At 30.5% G+C, this 23,135-nt stretch overlaps 1 protein-coding gene across 1 annotated transcript in view; it reads left to right on the top strand.

Moving 5' to 3' along the window:
* Positions 1-614: 614 nt before the first annotated feature.
* The window catches only part of LOC132738895 (carcinoembryonic antigen-related cell adhesion molecule 6-like), a 45,417-nt gene continuing 22,896 nt past the window's right edge, over positions 615-23,135 (top strand). Inside the window, exon 1 of the mRNA XM_060726504.1 lies at positions 615-739. Coding sequence (XP_060582487.1) covers positions 697-739 — 43 coding nt within the window. The 5' untranslated portion in view covers positions 615-696. The remainder of the gene's footprint in view (positions 740-23,135) is intronic.

The raw sequence follows: 23,135 nt of genomic DNA on the forward strand, positions 1-23,135 counted from the left end.
TTAAGTGATTTATTGGAGCTTGGATTATTAATTATTCTTGTGGATTTTATTGTGGGAATTTATTCTAAAGTGTTCTTGGATTTAACTTGGATTTAACTGTGCTATTGAAAAAGGATCATTCCAGGATCAGACTAGACATTTGTAATTTTTATTTGGACTTCAGGTATTTGTAAAGATAATTTGTTATTTTATTTTTCTTTAATAATTTTTCTGTAATAAATTTGTTATTGTTACAAGTTTGTTGCTGGCTTTTCTTTCTCGTTACGCCTGGCTCGTAACAATATTTAAATTTAACCTTATTGATTCTATAAATTTGATTTTAAGGGGTATTATTTTACACTTACAGTTAAATACTGGTTAATAAAAATATGATTACAATAAATAAATAAAAAAAATTTAAGCTTTAACATGATATCACCTAAAATGTTAAAACTGCTGATTTTAAAATTTACTTATTTATATTCATGAATAGGACATATATATTCCCAAAGTTTTTTTTTCTTACAGCAACTTAACAATGGATGCCTCCTGTCACTTGATATGCAATTATCCTATAAACCATTTAGGTGTCTGTGCACTTCTAGTTCAGCTCTAGTGCACTAGATGTGCACAAGGGTGGGAAGTTTAGTGTGAACTCAACTGTAATATTCAAACTTCCTAGTCATGTTTAAGCAGTAAAGTTAAACGGAAGGTGAAATGAATATCAATATTTTTGTTATATTTGCTGTGATTATAGCAGGTATGTCTTTTGTTGTATAGTGTTATTTGATTATATTTACGGTAACATAAAATACAGTTAAAAATGGGCATACTATTTCTAACAAGTGAATACTATTGTACTATTGTTGCAAAAATATATAAATGAAACCAATAGAATCATTATGAAATATTTGAATTAAATTGATGTAAAAATGCAATACTTTGATTAAAGATTCAGTAAGTGTATACATGTATATAATTATGTTACGTTTATCAATCTGAAAACGAAGCCTGTATGAAGGTAGACCACCCCTTTTGCCTTCGGCAAAGTTCGTTCGATGACGGTTATTTACGTGTTCGAATTCGGCTACGGCCGGAAATTTCCGATAATTTCCGAAAAGAACGTGACATGTGAACTGCCGGTAAGCGGAGTCATGAGTTTACGCGACAAATATGGACGCTTTTCTAGTAAACGGAAAAGAAAATGTGGAAAAAATGTTATAGGTACCGATTTTGCTGATGAAATTAAAGACCAGACATCTGAATCACACAAGGAAAACAGTCAGACATCGGGAAATGGTAGGCGTCTTGTGGAATTCGACGTTTTACTCACTAATCTACGATTGTGTAAATCGTGCCGACATCGACCTGTGCCGCTAATAGAAAATAATATATGTGGCGAACTCCAGAAGGGACTAAGTGGCTACCTTTATGTTAGGTGTTCTGACTGTGGATATGTAAACCGTGTTGCCTACGGGAAAACACACCGTGTGAAAAGGAAGGGGATGCCCTGTTTTGATGTAAACACAAAACTTGGAACAGGTAACTAAATTAATCATGCGAATAAATTCAGTTTTGGTACTTTATAACCAATGTGTCCCTTTTTACATTATGATACCTATGGAATTTTCATAGTTAGTAAGTAACACATGTCACCATTTTATGAAACTCGCATTGTTTTAAACTTTTGATGTAACTTAAACACTGCGTAAGTTGGTTTCTTGATTGTTAATTCATTGATGATTATCTGTAGGTAGCAAGACACTTCACCCCCAGACACTTCACTCCTCAAATTTTGAAGACACTTCATCCCTTAAGACACTTCACCCACCAAAATCAGTAAGACACTTCACCCCTCATCCAATTTTTTTTTATAAAGTAAATAAAACAAGTTAGATAACAACAAATGCTTATATATTTTTATATTAATTATTTTTAGTATTATTTGATTAAAAATTTTCTTTACTAAGTTTAAATCTGATTTAGGTTAATTGGTTGTATTGCCAAATGATATACAAAGCACTTGCATCCATTAAGTGCATATTGCATGTCATCTTGTTTATTCAATATGTTGATTGGTTGTTTATTCAACAGTTATCTCATAATTGATTAGATAATTGACTTAAAATGGTACAATTGTATGAAAATTAAATTTATTTATAATATTGAATAAATAAATAAATAAATAATAAATAAATAAATAAATAAATAAATAAATAAATAAATATGAATGAATGAATGAATCGGTTGCTTTATAAAAATGGTAAACATAAATTATTTATCATCATTATCAGACACAATTATCCTGAATTTAATACAAAGATCATTCATAATGTCATTTATTTAACAAATAAATAGCACCCGTTATGTAAATTAAGCACAAGGTTATAGCACAAATCATGACCAAATGAACGTAACTTGATTATTATATGGTAAGGATCAAACTGAAAACAAACTTAAGTACCAAAACTTTTAGAATTAAATCAACTCAAAATTTATTAGACAATAGGTTATACATAAAGCCACTGACCTCCAGATGGTAAAATTAAAAAAATGAAATACAATTTCAAGTAAACAGTAAATACTGATCTAGTAAGTTTTATTGTATAAATCCATCATCACTGATACCTTAATTCAAGAAAGAATGTTGACAAAAGCGTTAACATATCGAGTTTTTCTTTTCCATAATCTACTACGTTACTAACGCAGTAGCCAATATAAATAGGAGAAGATAATTTATTTAACGCGGTCACGTGTCACAACAGTGGTACGGAAAAATCCCGGTATCCGGTATGCCCGGGATCGTTCATTGAGTAGGCCCTTATCACATTTCAAGCTGAAGGTTAAATCGATAAATTTGTCATCATATATATGAAATAATTTATCAATAATAATTTTTAGGGCCATGAATTACTACAAATATAAAAGCAAAATCAATTATTCGTACCCCTATATGTTTGATAAAATCCCGGATTTCGTGCGTTCCGGCATGTCTGGAGCACAGGTCGCGATATTGTCCTGTACGATCACGTGATACGAGAAAAAACCCGGATGAAAGAATTCCGTGGTATAATAAAAGAAGGTATTTCCCATGGGTAGAAAAGCGAACCGTTTGTTTTCAGAGCAATAATGTTAAAATATGAACATTTTGAAGTGTCATTTCGTTTTCTTTCACATGCATAATGTTTTTTTGGGGTGATTTTGAAATATTAGCAAGACGGCAGTTTTTCTGCTTTCTTCTGGAGGTCAGCTGCTTTAAAATAACTTGAAAGTCTTTGTTTGAGTTTGTATTGTTATTACTATTTTGTATTGTATGTCTTTGCCATACTTCATGTGTTTTCTTTGTAAATGGCCATTTAGCAATTGATTTGCTGATGATGCTAATAAGATTGAAACTTGAATCTATTCTACTGTTATGATTACTCAAAAATTAGTTTTGGCTTCCATTTCGCTTTTATTTTGACGTTGTGCGACAGTAAAGTTATGGGTCAACCCTATTTGCAAAGTCTACCAGAATTTTTGCAGTTCGTGTGCCGTACATAAAATCTGTTAAAATCACCTTTATTAATCAAATTTGGGTCAAATAAAATTACCATTTGATAAACAAATCAATTTTGAATCAATTTTTTTTATATGAAACTTCAATGACATTGTGTACCCAACTATTTGTTAGGGAAATATGTAGAGAATGTGGCGAATTACAGCATGACATAAATATGTCACGGTTCTGGTTGACTTTCGATACGGGATTGGCTTCAGCGAACAGGTCTAGCAGTACTATAAAACCTGTTCGCTGAAGTCTCTTTAGCTACTCAAAAATATGAGCTAATTAAACAAAATTATTCAGTAACATTAAAAAAATATGAATAACTTAAACTATTAATACATGATAATTAATACAATAATCATAATTCATTACAGCTAACTAACAGCTTTGTATTACTGTTTTGCTTTCAATCCATTAAACAAGATACTGTCAATTAAAGACACAAAGTAAGTGTGAAAGAGATTATATACTCTTATTATATATATCAAAGGAAAATTCACACAAAGGTTCACACACTTTACTAGAAAGATTATTCAATTAGTTATATCACTTTTACTTTTTGAAATTAGTATAAAATATATAAAATTTAAAAAGAAATACTTTATATATACTATTAACTTTGTGATATGAGCCTTTGTTGTAGGGCAAAAACAACAATATATCCATTGTCTATTGTCAGTTACATAATAAAATAATAATAAAATATGTTAAACAGAGCAACAGATAAGCTATAAAAGTGAATTGGGTATTACTCCATCATTTCTTTTGGAATTAGGTATTGGTTCCATTTAATTTAGTATTCCAAAACTAGATACCCTATGATTTCAAGATCAATTGGGTATTTAATTACGAAGATATGAATTTTATGGATTCTATCAATAAAATCTAAACTGTTTTAAAAAGAAAATAGGATTAACAATTTACTAGAACTTTTCACAATTGTTTTATTTATTATATAAAATGCTCATGTTATATTTAATAATATTTTAACAAGTTCGTTTTCTGACTGATTTTTGATTATTCCCTGCGGTCTGGTGACCGCAGGGTATTGGTACGCGTTTAACTTTTGAGGCATGGAGGAGCACGTGACCTGTTTTCGGTACATGGAGGAGCATGTGATCTGTAAACCGTACATGATTGTTACGGATTTACCTCTTGTTCTGTATAGGTCTAGCAATTGACAGACATTGATATTTTCGCGGCCACCGGTGATCAATTAAACTGATAATGTTATGCTTATTACTTGCGGTAATACAAATTCAGGATTCTCTTCGATTGTATCAGTTATTTCCTGATTTCCATGCAGGTCATAAAGCACAGTTTATAAAAGAGTTATGAGTAATAAATAACAATGGATTTCTAATGTCACATATTGTAATAAAAGTGCATTGTAATAAAATTATATTATAATGTTAAAATGTGTTGATAAACTGCTCCTGTCTGCAATTTATACGTCTTGTAATTTTATCTTTACATCTGTAATAATTACTACAACATATGCTTATTTTGCAATTGCATTTATTAAGCTTCGCAGTAGTAGACATGAGTGGGGAACTTAAGTTTTCAACATTGTATCTTCAAAAATTTGCGTATAACAGTATAGTTCGATTTGTTTTGCTTATCGTAAATAAATTCTAAATTTAACTTTGTTATCAGTTTGAAGAATATAATGCTATTGCCCGGGAAAATGTTAGTGGCCTTAGATTATTAAATTGCAGACGACTCATAAATTATCAAAATAAAGAGCATCAGTAACTTTTGTTCATTTGGCGCCAATACAAAGTATATAGGGATATTCACTATAAATATAGCTTTTGAATATCTGCTTTTTTGGAGAATTTGCAATGAAATGAGGGGTGGGGTGTTTCTTTTCAAGTACTTTTATTAATTAGTATACTTTACAATAAACGAGGGCATTCTGACTTGCAAGTTTAAGGTCTCAGGGTATTTATGATATGAAAAAGAAATGTTATTTTGGTAATGCTCCATAAAGTCTTTTGCGTTTTATGTAATTGGTAATATCTGTTTAGTGCTTGAATAACAACATGTTGCATTCAAGTAAAATAAATCAAAAGTTTGCTTTATTCAGTTATGTTGTAGTTTAATTAAAATTGACAAGTTATTACTAACAACGTTTTGTGAGGTAGTGAAAAAATAATTTGATGATAGGAAAGTTAACGATGCACGATCTTACGATGATGTTTTAATAGCTCGTAAATAAAGTTAATTAAATTCTACTGCAATTTACAAACATCCATAAAATTCAAATTTCTTTTCAAATATCTTTAGTTTGAAACGTGTAAACGTGAAAGTAATATTTATTTTGCAAAATAACTTTAATAAATCATTATGCTTTATTGCATCATTTTGTTTGGGTAAATGTTGTAAGGGATCATAAAACCCCAGAACAAAATGATTGATTGGGTATATTACCCATATTTAATGAGTGTAGGATTCCATTATGCATTCATTGATTGAAGTTGAATGAAATTATTTATGCGAAACTCCGTTTATTATGGAAGTATTTTATTCAACGAGTCCAAAAAAAAAAAGTAATAAAGCTATACGAAAATAATATTCTATTTATCATGTTTAGCGCATATTCAAAATTAGAACTTAAAAAGAATCGATTTTCACCGACGCTTTCATACTGTTACCACAAGATTCAGCGCATATACACGTTTTGAGAAAATTTGTATTTGTCTGCTGGGAAGGGGAGAAAATAAAAACATAAAATACTTTTAAACAGTATATAATATCTTTTAAAAAATCCGAATTTCAAATGCACGTTTTCTTCTCGTTTGTTGTTGTTGTTGTTGTTTCGTGATTTTAAAAAAAACTATCAATACCAGCAAGCCAGGTACTTGTTCCATATTGTTTGCGGTTGTGTAAAAAATAATTTTAGATTTCATTTTTGCTTTTAAAAAGTTTTCAAGTTTAAGACATTAATTGCTAACTGTATTGATATTCGTTGAATATTTATTTTTGTTTCTACAAATAAAGATTTTTTTCCGTTCTTTTCTGTTCTGTTAAACTTCTACGCCAAGGTTGGATATTCTGTTAACCATCGTCGGAACCAGTTTTGAACTTTTGTGACAATAATTACGACATTTAAATTACTAAGGTGGGAAAGGTTTAAACGAGATAATAATATTATTTTTAGGTAGCTGTCGAAATGGAGCAACGAATAAAGCAAACGAAGACTCGTAATCGTAGTCTAGTTGTCGTAGTAAAGAAAACAATAGTATTGTCATATAGAATTGAAGATATATTCTTGACCCCCCTTTCCCCGATAGAACGAAAGTAGCGTGGTCTAGCCTTAAGCTGTGTCAACTAACCGAATGATTGTTACATTTATAGATGATGTCACAGAATCACTTAACTTATGCAGATGATATATGCACTAAGCGATAATATGAAGGTCAAAAATAAATTAAAATATCTATAAAATGGTGACACAAATGTTATTTTAACCTATATACTCGTAGTGCCATTCAGAAGAACACGAATTACATGCACTCTGTACAAAGGTTTATTCGTAATGCATTATAGAAAATAGTGTACATTTAAAGGTCATCTCAGCCATTCGGTCTAATCTTCGAAGGATAATTTGTATTCTTCTTAGGAAGAACTGTGGAATGGCATGCGGTAATGCTCAGATATACCAAAAGATTTGTTAAATTTGCTAATACTACCCATTTAACATTGTAATACAAAGTAGCTGATGTAATTTGAACTCTTTTTTCTACCTTAATATTAGAAGATTAAAGGCGGTTGACTGATGCTATATTTTCAGCAAAGCAAGAAACAAAAAAAGTCAGCTGCCCCCCCCCCCCCCCAAAAAAAAAACAACCAAAAAACAATCAAACAAAAAAAAAACAATAAATTTTCAACAAATCAAGAACCAATTAATTTTACACAAATAAAGAATCAATTAATTGAACTGATCTGACTATTCATCTAGACATTAAAATAAGAAATACAGTGATGCAATCAAATTTTATTATACAGTTAAACACACCAAACTAAATGGAAAGCATGCTGTTTATAAATTTTGTCAATATGCGTTAAAGCAGCATGCCTCCAGATTCATGCTTATCATCATGAAAAATTTGAAAATGTATTGAAATGTGAAATATTATGAAGTTACACATACAAACCTTGTACTTATGGCTGACTAACTTTAGAAATTTCTTGATAGACAGTTATAAAAAATGAAAGCACGAAAAGTGCATTTTACAAATTCAGCAGAATGATTGCAAATACATGTATGTACAGTTGTACCGGTGTTAGATTGTCGGTTTCTCAAGTTTAATCTATTTTTTCTTGCAACCGATCCAAATTCAAATTCAAATTCTTTATTTCTCTCAGTGCATCATACATGATACAAACATAAGGTATATAACAATTAACATTTGTAAAAACGGCAATACATACATGGCAAGTCATTTACAGAGAACAATCACAATACATAAAAAGATTAACCATCTATTGTTTATTTATTTTTGCTTCTTTCGTTCAGTAGGAAGTAAATTATTTAGTGTTTATAGTGTAATGATTCTGCAGCATAATTAATATTTATAAACAGCTGATTTGACCACGTGTTGAAATAACATAAAATGATGTCTATTTCACATAATCATCTTTTGACACCTGTCATGCAAAAAATCGGGCAAACGACAGTATTTGTTTTTTATAAGAGATTTAAACTGATTGTAAAGTTTAAATGTATCGAAATTGTGTCGACTGAATTTTAACACATTTTTTGCGGGGTTTATTTATTTCCTTATTTCACGGGCCTTAAGTTACGCGGTCTCACGTGGGGTTTTAGTTATTCACAGAAAGTGTTTATGGATTTATTTCTACTGGAATTAAGCAGTGTTCTGAAGTTAATAAACATATTGAAATATAAATTACTAGATAATTTTCTGGATTCAACATTATGTAACCTACTCCAAAATGCAACAATTCTAGATTTTATATCTACTTCCAGTGGTAGTACACCTAGTTCTCCATATATCATATTAGATGGGTACTCTTTTTTAGATTTAAAATTAATTTAAAAATTTTAACTGTACTCTTTCTAAATATATCTAAATTGCCAAACCCCAAATTTCACAACCATACAATAAAATTGGTCTGATAGTTTTACAAAAAATATCAACTTGTAGATCAATAGGTAAATTAAGTATTCGGATCTTTTTTTAAAAGTGAAAACATGGCTTTATTTGCTTGTTCTGCAATATGCTTTTTAGCTGTTTAAATTGCTGCCACTTCTTGATACATATATGCTAGGTACTTATATTCATTTACTATTTCTAATTCTTGACCATTGAATAAAAATTTTATATTATAATTCTTTTTCCTTGTACCCACTAATAATATTTTGGTTTTGCTAACATTAACAGTTAATTTCCACTTTAAACAATATTTCTCAAAAATATTCAAACTATTCTGTAAGTCTGTTTCATTTTCACTAACTATAACAGTATCATCTGCATAAAGAATTATAAATATTTGTAAAAATTGATAAAAACCTTCACATTGAGCAACACTATTTACACCTTTTGCTCTTTTTTCACACAAAAACTCTTCTAAATCATTCAAAAATAATGAAAAGAGGAGAGGAGACAAATTTTCTCCTTGTCTTACACCTTTTAAACAATTAAAGAATAGAGAATTACCATTTTTTGTAACAATTCTTGATTTAATGTTTGCATACATACTTTTAAATCAGGTCAAAACATTTACCATTTATGCCATATTTTAAAAGTTTAAACCACAGTCCTTGTCTCCAAACTGAATCAAAGGCTTGTTTGAAGTCAATAAATGCACAACATAGCTTTTTTTTATTTGCTTTAAGTAAATCTGTGAGACATTGTAGAACAAAAAGGTTATCTATAGTTGAATGATTCTGTCTAAAACCAGCCTGACAGTTTTTTTAATAATATTGTTTTTTCTTCTACATACTTATTCAATCTACTATTTATAATAGCTGTAAATAATTTACCAACACAGCTTAACAGTTGTAATGGGCCTGTAATTTTTCAGGGCATTGTTTTGTCACCTTTTTGCTTATAAATAGGAATAATGTTTCCACTTGTCCATGATTCTGGTATAATGGCTGTATCCAATATAAGATTAAACAGTTTTTACATAAATAGGCAACATACAGTCAATTGTACTTTTTATATGTTCATTAATAATTTTGTCAACACCAGGGCTTTTATTATTTTTTAGTGTTCTTAGTGCTTTCAGAATTTCTTCTCCTGTTATTGGCAGATTTATTTCATCATTTTACATTAGGTGAAAATTCAACTTCAATTTCTTCATTACTTTCAAAAGAATTTTCATTTATTTCTTTAAAAAAAATGTATACAGTTTTTATCTAAAGAGGTGCTTTCTGTTGGTTTCATATCAACAGAATTAATAATTTTCCAGAAGTCTCTACTACTTTTAGACTTGCAATTTCTTAAAGAGTTTATTTTATTTTTGTTTATATAAGTTAACACTTCTTGAAATTGATGATTTATATTCTTTTACTTACTTGTTTTAAGTTATTTTTGGTTTCTATATTTTTTATATCTGTTATACAGTTTTCTAGCATTTGTGGTATTTATTTCTCATATTTCTACAAGTAGCATTAAACCATGGTTTTCTTTTTGATTTTTACCATGTGAAATAGTTGGTATTTTAAAAACCAAAAGTATTTTCACAGCAATTTTGAAAGATTGTCATTTAATGTTATTTACAATTGTGTCAATATCTGCTTGAGTGGCCTGGTTACTTTCACTAAGCTTACATAAGTTGCTGTAGACATTGTCAACATCTACCTTGTTAATATTATCAGAAAATATTTCATTGGAACCTTCCCTCCATAACTTACATATAGGTGTGTTATCAATTTTATCATTTGTGTTAACACATTCTATCTTAACTTCATGTTTCATTTTCAAACACAATGAGATAGGACAGTGTACATCAGACAGTAGTGAGCAAAAATCTCCAACTGTTAATGATTTTAGATATTTAAAACATTCAGTATTACATATATAGTAATCTACCACACTTTTTCCTTTACATGTAGTTTTACAATTATAATAGTCAGGATTTAATCTACCATTTAAAATGAAAATGTCATTGCTTTTACAAAAATCCAACAGTTCTGTACCATACTCATTTCTAACGGTATCAATACTTCTTCTTACAATAGGAATATCAGAATGTATAAATGATTCAAAAAGTAACTGGTTTTTCCTCATATGCTTCACTATTACCATTTATATCACAAATAAAACTATCTATTTCAGTATAATCTCTTTCATTACTAACTCTAGAGTTTAAAATCTCCAAATAACAACAGTTTACTTCCATCATATTTGTCAATCTCCATTTGTAATTCCAGATAAGGATCAACATGTGCATACCTGGTTCTAATAGGTGGAATATATATTATTCCACAAACTATTTCTTCTTCATTTTGTGTTTGATCAAGTTTAATTTTGAAAAGTAGCATTAGTTTAGTTTGGCACTCAAGAACTTCTATATTATCAGAAATGTTATTTTTTACAAGTAATGCAATACCTCCAGATCTATATCTGGCAACTGATTTCCTGTTTGAAGTAAAACATTTGTAGCCATCTATATCTATAGTGTCAACGTCATCAAGTTTTTGATTCCTGAATTCAATTATATCATATTTATTGACAAAGTTTATAAATTCTGGACAGTTTAATTTTGACTTCAACCCACAGACATTTATACTAAGAATATTTAATTCATCATATTTTATACTGTCATGATTGTTCTCAACCCCATCCTAGAGGTTTATGTTTATGTTATCTGTATCATTGTGATTGTTTTGAAGTATTCTCTTTCTGTTGTACTCTTGTTGATTCTGATTCTTCAATTCTTTTGTTCACTGTTGATGCTTGTGTAGATATTCCTTCTTTGTTGCTATGACTTATGTTACCTGATTGTGTATCTGTTGTTGTATGTGCATATTGTTGATCTATTTGGAACACACTTTTAACATTTTTTGTTTTACATTTGTTGCATGCATTTCAATCACACTGTTTTCACTATCTGAACTATCTGAGTTTAGATTTCCATGTTTTATATTTTCTCTACTCTTTTTAAAGGTAACTTCAATATCTAATGGTGATGTAGCTTTTCTTCTTTTCCCTGTTTATGTTTATTGGTGGCCATTCATTTTCATTCACAAATGACAGTGCTCCAAACCTGTTTTGAAGTTTTAATATTTTGTCTAGGTGTTGTTTGATAATGTCTGTCATATTTTTTTGGTCTGATAAAATATTCTCCCTTCTTTTGAGTTGTCTTGTTTATGTCTTCCATTTTTATGTGTATCATGTTTATCATCATATATGTCCTTTCACTATTCATCTCAAAATGTTTTCTGTGTTCAAAGCCTTTTGTAAGATCTTGTATTTGTTTCTCATTTACTTTATATTCAATATTGTTTATATACAATTTATCTTTGACTAATCTTACTTTATTTTGCTTGTTTTCTTTTGCTTTTCTCATCACCGGATATAGTCTCTTTCTCCTCTCCTCAATTTCTCTTGGGAATTGTTCAACCACACTAAATCTTGTATCTTTTAACAAGTTTCCTGAATATTTAACTCTATTTCTATCTTTTCTATTAACAAAATTTGCAACTATTGGCCTTGGCCTTTCTGGGTTATTTGTTTTTTCCCCTATTCTATGGACAGCTTGATATTCAAAAGTTTTTCTGAAATTCATATGTTCATCAAGAAAGGCAGTGAGTGTTCCTTCTGTTTCTTCTACTTGACCACTTTCTAGAATTGGTTCTTCAATACCCATGAATAATAAGTTATTTTGCATGCTTCTTGTCTGGATATCTAATATCTTTTCATGGTCTTCCTCCTGTTGTCTTTTTTATAGTCATTGTTTCTATTTTCAATTTTTTAAGTTTTCAGAAAGAGTATCTATTTGTTCTTGTTTTGAATCACTGCTAGAGTTTATTGTTTGGCAAATATCATCAGTATATTGAATTGCTTCTTCTACATTCATTCAGTTTCATCTTATTTCTATTTAATTCTATGTTCATGGAGTCAATTTGTGTTGTCATTGATTTTACACTTGTTTCTATTGTTTCAAACTTTTGTATTCTATGTTCAATATTTGTTATTCTACTGTTTTTGCTTTTCCATAGATTCTTCAATTGTTTTCCAGTTCTTGTTTTGAATTTCAAATTGTGAGTGTATCATTTTAAATTGGTTGTCCATTTCAGTCATCATTATTTTGACCCAGTGTGGTGCATCCTCTATCTGTGTATTATGTGATATATTGTTTTTGATTTATATATGTATATGGTTTTCATCCGGATTAGTAACACTTGTGTCCAGTGTTTCTGTGCTATTATTCATACTCATATAACCAGTTACATATGTTTGCATTGGTCTTATTTGGTACATATGGTTTGGCATTTGGCTGGATTCTGGCTGGGATGGTTCAGATGGTTTGGTCAGATATGGTTGGGGCTGTAAATATAATGTCTCTCTAGCTTGTTGAAGGTAATTTGAAGTCATATTTGTATTACTGTCAGTGTGCAGGTAACAATTTCTAATTTCACCATTGATATTATTATCAGCAGAATTTGTATTTTTCTGTTGTTGGAAGCTATCTGCATTTGGATTCAAACTAGGCTTGTGTTGCATATTCATATTTCGAGGATTTGTTGCTACTGTCTGTGTATGATCATAAACATTCGCTGGACTTTGTTCTTTAAAAGTGGGTGGGGTGTTGTTTACATTTTCGTTTGAACTTGCCTTGTTCGGTTGTTTTTTCTGATTTTGTTTATGTTTGTGTTTTTGGTTGTTAGCTCTTCCACTGGTCATAATTTTATTACAAGGACTCTTTTCCTACCTATATATCTTTATGTATTTCGGGTGTATTGTCTTTAAATCGTCATTATCGCCAAAATTTATACATGTAAAAATTTCGACCGCCATTGTACCGCCATTTTGTTTTTCCATAACCATTTCTATTGCAAGTTGGATAAGTCGAACAATCATGTTCAATTAAATGTGTACAGAAAATGCCCCAGGTTAATATTTGCAAACAAAGTGTGAAGTAAATCTTCCATATTTAAAACAGCACGCCTCCAGATCCATGCTAATTTTGAAAATGTTTTTATAAGTAAGATATTGTGAAGTAACCAAAGGCTATTTATATAATACAAACATCACTCACAACCTTTGTAAATTACTAAAATGAGGTCAAAATATTCGGAAATAGCCTTTACTGCGTTAGTAACGCAGTAAAAATATGCTTATATATACTAAAAATATATCATTTATCGCTTAAAACATGTGAATTATTACTAAAATCTTGAATCTTTTTACTTTTCCTTAGGTCTTAGTACAATTTTTCTCAGGTTTGATTATATTGAAATATTTTTGCTCATCTGGAGGCGTGCAGCTTTACTGCATGTAAAACGTTTTTGAAACGTTCATGATGGTTTACAGACATAAAGAAACATCATTATACACACAAAATGCAAAGTAGAAAAAAACTATTAAGTCAAAGTTTTCCAATAAATTATTTTTTATCTTTTTAAGATTTTATAGTGAACTTAAATGGACATACACTGGTCCCCGTTTGTTTTGCATTGCTATTGTAGTATATAAACCAATTCAACACACATCTGTGAAAATTAGCCTGCTTATTAATTATAATTAGGAAGTGGCATATCTTTAAAGCATGCCCCTTAATGAAAGGGCGGACACCTCTTTGTCCCTCTCGCAAGACAGGGTCTTTCAAATATTCATCTATTTGAAAGACCCTGAAAGAAGAGGAATCTTGTGATGCGTGTATGTGGTCGCACGGTCACTTTTCTTACGACATGTCCCCGATGCATGTATGTGGTCGCATGGTCGAAAATCACTACTAAAATCACGTTTTAAACAATCGTCTGGTGCAAAGTCTTAATTTTCTTATGAAGAAAACTTTTTATCTCTAATAAGGAGTTTTGAAAGCCTTATCAGGAATATTCTCTAATGTTACTTCTATCTAGAATTAAAAGACTTTTTACTTTAAATGGGAGTAATAAAATCCTTATTAGGACTTTGATATTCTTAAATAGGAGAGATTAAAACCTTATTAGAATTCTGTTAGGATTTTTACTCATAATTAGGAGAAACAAACCTAATTACAACTTTGTAACTCTTAATAAGGAGTTTTAAAAGCCTGGTTAGGAGAAATAGAATATTAGAGGAGTTGAAAAATAAAATCTTAGTTAGGACTTTGTAAGTCCTAATGAGGAGTTTAGAAAGCCTTACTTTAAAATAGAAAAAAATTGAACTTTGTAACTTCTTATTAAGTTTTATGCAAAGAACAAAAAAGAATTTCAATTCACCTAGTAAGATTTTAAAACTTCTAAGGACATGTAAAGTCCCAATTTATTTTCAAACATTAAAAACGTCACACCAACACAGTAAGGTCATATAGCGACTTCCCAGCTTTAATGTTGGAGAAAGACTTCTGATGCCCCTTTCTGTATGAACGGGAACCCGAATAGAACCACCAGCGTTCGCTAAGCTAGCTGGATAGCATAGCGGGATTCGAAACCACAGCGGTAAGGGGCAAGTAGATAGACACTACTAGTCTTGTTATTTGCAAGAGTACGCTAAGCAATATACTTAAAAGATGAGTATTGTATGCACCTAATATGTACTGTAGTTGCATATTTTATTATCAATGGTCTTTACATTTTAATTGCAAACAAAAATGACGTTCAAAGTGAATTGGTCTTTGAATAAAAATATGAAATACTATAAATATTTCATCAGATAATGTCATATTAAATCATGTAAAACTAGATAAACATTTTTGTCCAAGAACTAATTTGTAAGAATATGCAAATGATAAGGTTCTATTGTTTTCACGAATATTTGAAATATTTCTTGAAAATGTGCCAATTGTAGACCAATCCACTTTAAACGGCATTTTTCATCATGAGTCGACAGATAAAGCGGGACATCCTTTCATGTCTCAAGGATACTAAATATATACTAACTCAATGCTTATTGTAATTTAATACCACTTGCAAACATAATTTTATCATGAATATTCATCTTGCGACATAAAACGATAGTGTTCCGACATTTAACAGCAAGGGGTAGCGTCTTGAAAATTGGCATGCAGAAAGTTGACCATATTTCTGATTTGATTCTGTTTATTTTTTTCTAATAGTTTCAGCCAATTTTTGTACACACGACGTCAAAGTTGACCATCAAAGCCCGTTTTTGAACAAGACGTCGTTGCGTATCCTTGGCAACTATTACGGATATCACAACGCTATTGGCGGACAAAATACCTTAAATCTTACAGCATCCAACGGAAATTGTTTTTTTCCTTCAAGCTGATATAACATTTATCGTATTACGCCGAAAAATGTTTGAAAAATTGAAAGAAAACTGTCAATTTTGTGTAAAAATTTGACGTTCAGTTTAGCCGCAATTTTCGGCTTTAAAGCGGCTTATTTAAAAATTCGTGAAATAAATTTTTGATTTTTTTCTTTAAACGTCCTTTAAAATGTATACTTAGACGAAATGACTAAAAAAATAAGGGGTCACCGACTCAATTTTTTCGGTACACGTTATTTTATTTCCCCCACCCCTTTGGATAAAAGTCACGCTATCACGGGGCTTTTGTTATTTTTTTCTGTCATTAAAAAGGTCGCCCTGTGTCAAAATCCCGCTATAAACGGCATTTTACGACATTATCACCACTGCAGAAAATATATGGATAAATAAAGGGTACGAAATTCCGTATATTATAGATAGACAGGTAAAATAAGTGAAATTTGAATACGTATAGATGTACGGTACCTTATATCAGGCAATTAGAACATGTAGTAGATGACTAATATACCGTGATCTGTACACTCGTAATAATACGGAAATTTTGTATGAAGTCCGTATTTAATAAAATATGGATTTTTTTAAATAACAAGGTCAGATATTACCAAAATATGAAATCTTTTATTCTTGAAAATACCGATTTTGTTTATAAAACAGAGAATAAAGATGTAATTCAGAATTACCCACTTTCTACAAGAGGAAAGAAATAAACGTCTGATCTGACATTTGTCGGAATAACATTCAATAGTAAAACTTTGAGTAAAATGTAATATTTTCCGGTTTTATTAACATGTCAATTGCATACTGATTAAATGGTCGGTGAACAGAACATATAAAACATCGACAGATCCTCGACAGTGTCCGTAGCATGTACAGACAAAAAAAATGACAATATATATTGAAATATCTTTATTTGTATAAAGATTTACAACGCAACACTCCTTTCTCAGGACTTCCTGGTTCACTATATACATGTATGTTCTGCTAAACATCCGTAGACGTGCATTTACAACGTTTCATTATATTTCCCGTTATAAGTACTTTTTTTCTGTTCAAAATAAATTCTACCATAAATTTGGCTATACGTACAGTGAATAATAAATATTTGCAAAGGACGATTTGATAGTAATGTTTTTAATACATAATTTATGGTGAATCCTCATTTTTTTTTACATTATGATATTCTAAAATGATAAGCAAAACCAGAGAAAATGTATTAAAGATGTGTATTTACTCGTAGAATAGAACGTCCTACCTCTGTAATCCAACACCCACCGAACTAACGTTTCAAACATGACTTTTGCTGCACGCTTATATAATTAACCAATTTTCATTTATGAGCCGTATATTTTTAATTTGTCAATATTTCGAACAGTTATTTAGCATATACTCTGTCAAATTGCTTCAATAGTTTTTGCTTACAAGTTAAATTCTGGGTTTTAATAGATTAAATAAAATACATATCACTCACAGTATATCACTCATAGTGTGGGTAATAAAATTGTCTATCTTCATTGGCTTTGCAGAACTTCTTGTAGCCTACGTATTAATTTATGATTGAATTTCCGTAAATTTTTAAATTTACATAAAAATATATATAGCTGCTTTTTGTTCCTTATGGCATATTTGTCGATTCAAGTTCATTGATTAGTTGGATTGCATTACAATATCAAAAAGTTACATCGCAATGATAATTCTCAGCTGTACTAGTATTTGTTCGCGCAGCGTACGCGTTGAACGCCTGACGTCTTTTTCTTTACATGCGCCTGTTTACAATTCCTTATGAAGTAATTAATCATGCTTAAAAACAAGAATAAAATTTGTTTGTTTTTCGTACACATATTTTTTCAGCAAACATAAACGTCACAAAATGGAAAAGCGATAATAATAAATTCAATAAAATTGCACTTCGACCAAGCCCATGATAGTTAACAAGACAATTGTTGTTACATATCTAGCAAGTTTCGTACACTGCTGACAGTTCCTTTTTGCTGAAGTAATACGTTATATTGAAACGTACCTGTATTTACACTTTACTAGTCTAGGTTTTAGTCGGAAAATCGACTATATATCAATCAGAAATCGTGGCGTGCTCGCACGAAATATTGCGTATGTTATGAATAAGCAAAATATCAACGCCAAAATCCCAGGCTAAGATTTTAAATATAAATATGCTTTTTCATCGTAATGTCTCATTTTAAAAATTAAACATTTGCAATGGAACATTGTTGTTTTTGTTTTATATGTTTAAGTAAATCTCTTGTACAATTTTCCTGATAAGGTGAACATTATTGCCGCACGCTGTAGTGCATTCGTCGAATTTCGTTACAAAATTACTCAAGGGGTGGGGGAAATAAAATAACGTGTACCGAAAAAATTGAGTCGGTGACCCCCTACTTTTTTTAGTCATTTTGACTAAGTTTTTTTTTCCATTTTTCAAACATTGTTGGCGTAATACGATAAATGTTATATCAGCTTGAAGGAAAAAAACAATTTCCGTTGGATGCTGTAAGATTTAGGGTATTTTGTCCGCCAATGGCGTTGTGATACCCGTAATAGTTGCCAAGGATACGCAACGACGTCTTGTTCAAAAACGGGCTTTGATGGTCAACTTTGACGTCGTGTGTACAAAAATGGCTAAAACTATTGGAATAAAATAAACGGAAACAAATCAGAAATATGGTCAACTTTCTGCATGCCAATTTTCAAGACGCTACTCCAAAGTTCGCAAAGTGTCGCGTTCTACCTTAATTGATTCAGATTTGTAATCATCATTACAGAAAAGCTTTTAAATTGTTTGTATGAAACAAATCAATTATGTAGCGATCATCATTGTTAGATATATCATTAGATTAATGAATACCCGCAACAAAATAAGGTCGGCAAAGCTTTATCACTCAAATTGGCGAGAGATATGCATTTTATTTCACGGATAAAACTCCAATTATAAAATAAAAATTTATAGAATATAAAAATAATTTTAATAACAATATAACATATTTTACAACATTTAATACAAATATTTTATACACAGAAATAATGCATAATTATCATTCAAAGTCGATGCTTTGAAATATTTCTAACTTTAAAGTCCGATTTAGACAAACAAGAGCTCTCCGTAAGACAGCGCGCTCGACTATTATTAGTGCTTGACCTGCGCCCATCAAGTTAGGTAATCAAGGAGAACAAGTAAGTGAAGTTTCAAACCATTTCCTTAAGTAGTTTTGTAGATACCAACTTGCTTGCAAAAACTTATCCACGATAAGACAGCGACACCGACGCCGGAATGAGTACAATAGCTCCCACTATTCTTCGAATAGACGAGCTAAAATGTTTTAAAAACAAGAACGTGTTTGTTAAACACAAATGCCCCCGGCTCAGATTCTTGTCAGTAGCAATATTTCAAAAAATGTTTACCAATTCACTCAGTTATGGACAGAAAAATTGCCAAAAAATTGTAAACACAAGTTATATAGCTTGACAAAGTCATGGCATTTTGTAATTGTGAAAAATATAAGTTGCCAAGTCATTGCTCTGACTTGTGAAGTTGAAAACTATTCAACTTCATGCAAGTTATCTTCCTACCAAATATGAAATACATCTGTCATTAAATAAAGGCTGTATGGGCAAAAGTGTAAAAATCAATTTTTAGCACTGGTGACCTTGACCCAACTGACCACTAACTCCATCAAAGTTTATGTTTTTATCAATTATAAATGACATCTATCTATAGAATAAGGTCAATACACCTGTAAAAATGTAAAACTCTATTTTTAACATTGGTGACCTTGACATTGGTAACATTGACCTTGATCCAAATGACCCCTTACTACACCTAAAGAAGAAGGACCTCCCTTAGCATGTTTTGTGAAGAGTACTTGTTTATTATAACTCCCAACAAGAAAACAGGGGGAAAGAACAATTTAATGATGAAGGAAGTTTATACATGACTGGTAAGTATAACAAAATGACAAAACACAATACACAAGAGATAGGAACAATCTATATACATTACACGTTTCGGTTTATTACTCCAACAGTAATTTCGTTTTGTCTAAAAATAATATTAAAAATTCCAATGCAGGAATTCATGAAACTTCAATTATACAGTGACGGAAATGATATGTTCTGTATTTCACGTAGGCAATATGGCAATATTTTCACAATTTGTATCAAGTTTTAGGGCCAGTTCATTAAGAGACATAATGTAGGCCATGACGATGATGAACTGTCGCCATGGTAATGTAGCACTGTCTTTTGTTGTTGTTGTTGTTTTTTTTTTGGTCTTACGTCGCACTAACAGAATAAAAGTCATATGGCAACTTTCCAGAACACTGTCGTACTGTAGCCCTGTCATCATCGCATTTAGTTTGATATAATTTATTATTTAAGCTCGAGCGAAACAAAATGTTAATTTGTTTTTCACTGTAGGCTGAGATTTATTATATATTTCAAGAGATTTGTTATTTAATGACAATTGAACAATAATTGGTAATTGATGCTGACACATATTTAGGATAGAATATAAAAACTGCCTAAAATATAAAATATGCTGCCCCACTGTTTTTCTTTATAAAATGAATATTTTGATATTTTTCCGAAAAATATTTGTATAGATATTTATGTGGGTCGCGGGGGTTATTGGTTACTCGGGTGATGTTTGCTATAAAATTGAAAGCACAATTGACAAAGTGTTAAGTTAATTTAATTTCACCTAAACTACCACCATTATAGGGTTTACGCACGTTTTTCCGTATATAGCATCTGCCCGGTAGGGCGAGGTATCCAACCGTTTTGAGGGACTGCAGACATTATAAAAGCGGAAAAACGTGCATTGACACTTTTATAGCATAAAACTTTAACCAAATTCATGTTTCTAATACAAAACAAATAGATCTAGATGGAATCCGGGGGAAAAGGTTTGCGCTTGTTCAAAGAAATAATTCTCTGAAACAATTCCTCCACCCCTGAAACTTAGAATTTGTAAATGGCAGCCATTTTTTTCTTTCGACTCGAAATTATTTCCTTTGATAATATGCACAACGGAATCACATCGTAGACTCCTTGTCCACTAAAGCTTCTGGTTGCGGGCGAGCAAAACGTGTAAAATCGCAGATTTTGAACTGAAAATTGATAAACAAGTTCAATAATGGATCACAATCATAGAGGAATTGTTACTTTTATAACTATGAAGTACATAAAAGACATCATTTCTGGCCTAAAACCTATATTTTTCGTAATACATATGTATACGATTTCTCACACTGATTCTTAAAGCAATGTCGCAATTGTTGACTTTGGAAACCGATTCCAAGCTTAACATATAATATACGAGAAAATCCTTTTGATATTTTGAAGAATAATCATGTGAGCTTAAGAAAATTAAACAATATCTGGTGTGCACACAGTGGTTTAGGTAAAAATAACAAATCAACGCAATTTTATTGGTGTTGTTTCCTAACTCATGGAGCATAAATTAAAACTGTGTACAGTTGCTTGAAAGCCAGCTATTTTAAAATTCCATGATAATTGATCTATTTCAGCTATAGTTAATGAATTTAATATCTAAAATTACATATTAATGGCATATTTACATGTCAATGTTTTGGAAATGGGAAAATACACCAACGTTGTACAGCTAATTGGTGTAATGATTTGCATTTAAGAACTTCACACTTGTTTATGGTATGTCTTATATGTACGAATTTAAAGTGTGTGTTTTTTTGTTTTTGTTTTTTCTTTTGTTGTTGTTGTTGTTGTTTACTGCTCTCAATGTTTACATAATGTGTTGTAAAAACGTTGTTTGTGCATGGAAACCATAGTACAGTAGTTAAATGGTCAAAAGTTGAGAACTGAAGGTAACATTTGTTTTCAACGATAATCATCACGACGATCAACTCATATTTCTAAACATAATACTCATTTATTTTCAAGCGTGGTTACATTTATTGAAACTATGTTAAGGTCAGCGTTATTTCCGTTATATGCTATCAATGAGATCATAAAACGCAATTTTGGTATTTAGCATCCTTTAATTTCCCCTTAGGACTTGTACCAAAAAAGCTTTATTATTATGTCTATAATGTCTAATTTCTGACTTATACAGCAGAAGATGTGGATCATTAGATTGGCTATGACAGACGCTATTGTGCCTTTAATCATGTAGGCAAAAGTTGAATTTGGACGATCATTTCATGGATGAACACTCAGATTAAATATTCATCAATTCAACTACCAACATATTCGACTCTGAAGTTGATTACACTACTGATACGATAGAGCTACCTCTTTCGGAGATATACGGTGAATTGCTCTATCGCTACTTCCGAGGTACTGTACACACATGTATGTCGCTAAAACCAGGTGAAAACAAAGATAAAGGGTTGTTATTTTTTATATATATTTTGCCTTGTTTTGTGACTTCGTGCCCCTGGGTACTTTGATGTACTGTGTTAACTTTAATTCGCAAATATGAGTTATATTTATAATCTGTTTGTTTTTGTTGTTTTTTGTAGTGTGTAACAAATGAACTATTTATTGTATGACTTGTATGTTTATTTCAGCGCTGTATTACGCCGTTACTACTTCCCACAAAGACAGTCTACAGCGTTATCATACAGCCCTAGTACAACCTAAATTAATATTCATATTGTAAAAAAATAAATGATATGTCACATATTTTAAAGTACACATTTGTAATGCTACAAAAATGTGTATCATTAATATACCCATATTTCAAACATAAATAAAACATATAATAATAAATAATATAAAATCTACAAAGTTAGAGTATTATAATGAATATTCTTTCAAAGACAGCGTCGAATAAAGTACATTTAAAGTGTCTTGTGCGTCAAAATGTTATTGTTGACAGAAAAAAAAATTGTCAGTTAAAAATCGATTAAATGGGGGCTTATATATAGAGGATATTTGTTTGTTTTGCATGTAAGAATCGAAATATATTTCACCGAGTGAACGCCTGATGCAAAAAAAAAAAACAAATAAAAAACAACAAATTTTATATTTACTTCATGCAGTTTAGTGATTTAACTCATTTTTACTGATTTTGACGCGTAACAACTATATAAATAACAATCAACATACATTTTACTTCTATAAGTAATGCATGACAAACAATACTATATAAACAATTCGGTTATTAAGTCTTAATTTGTGGGGAATAGTGTCCAACAGCAAATATA

The sequence above is a fragment of the Ruditapes philippinarum genome, unplaced genomic scaffold, assembly GCF_026571515.1.
Source record: "Ruditapes philippinarum isolate M1 unplaced genomic scaffold, ASM2657151v2 ctg7396_1_1_1_1, whole genome shotgun sequence".
Taxonomy (NCBI): domain Eukaryota; kingdom Metazoa; phylum Mollusca; class Bivalvia; order Venerida; family Veneridae; genus Ruditapes; species Ruditapes philippinarum.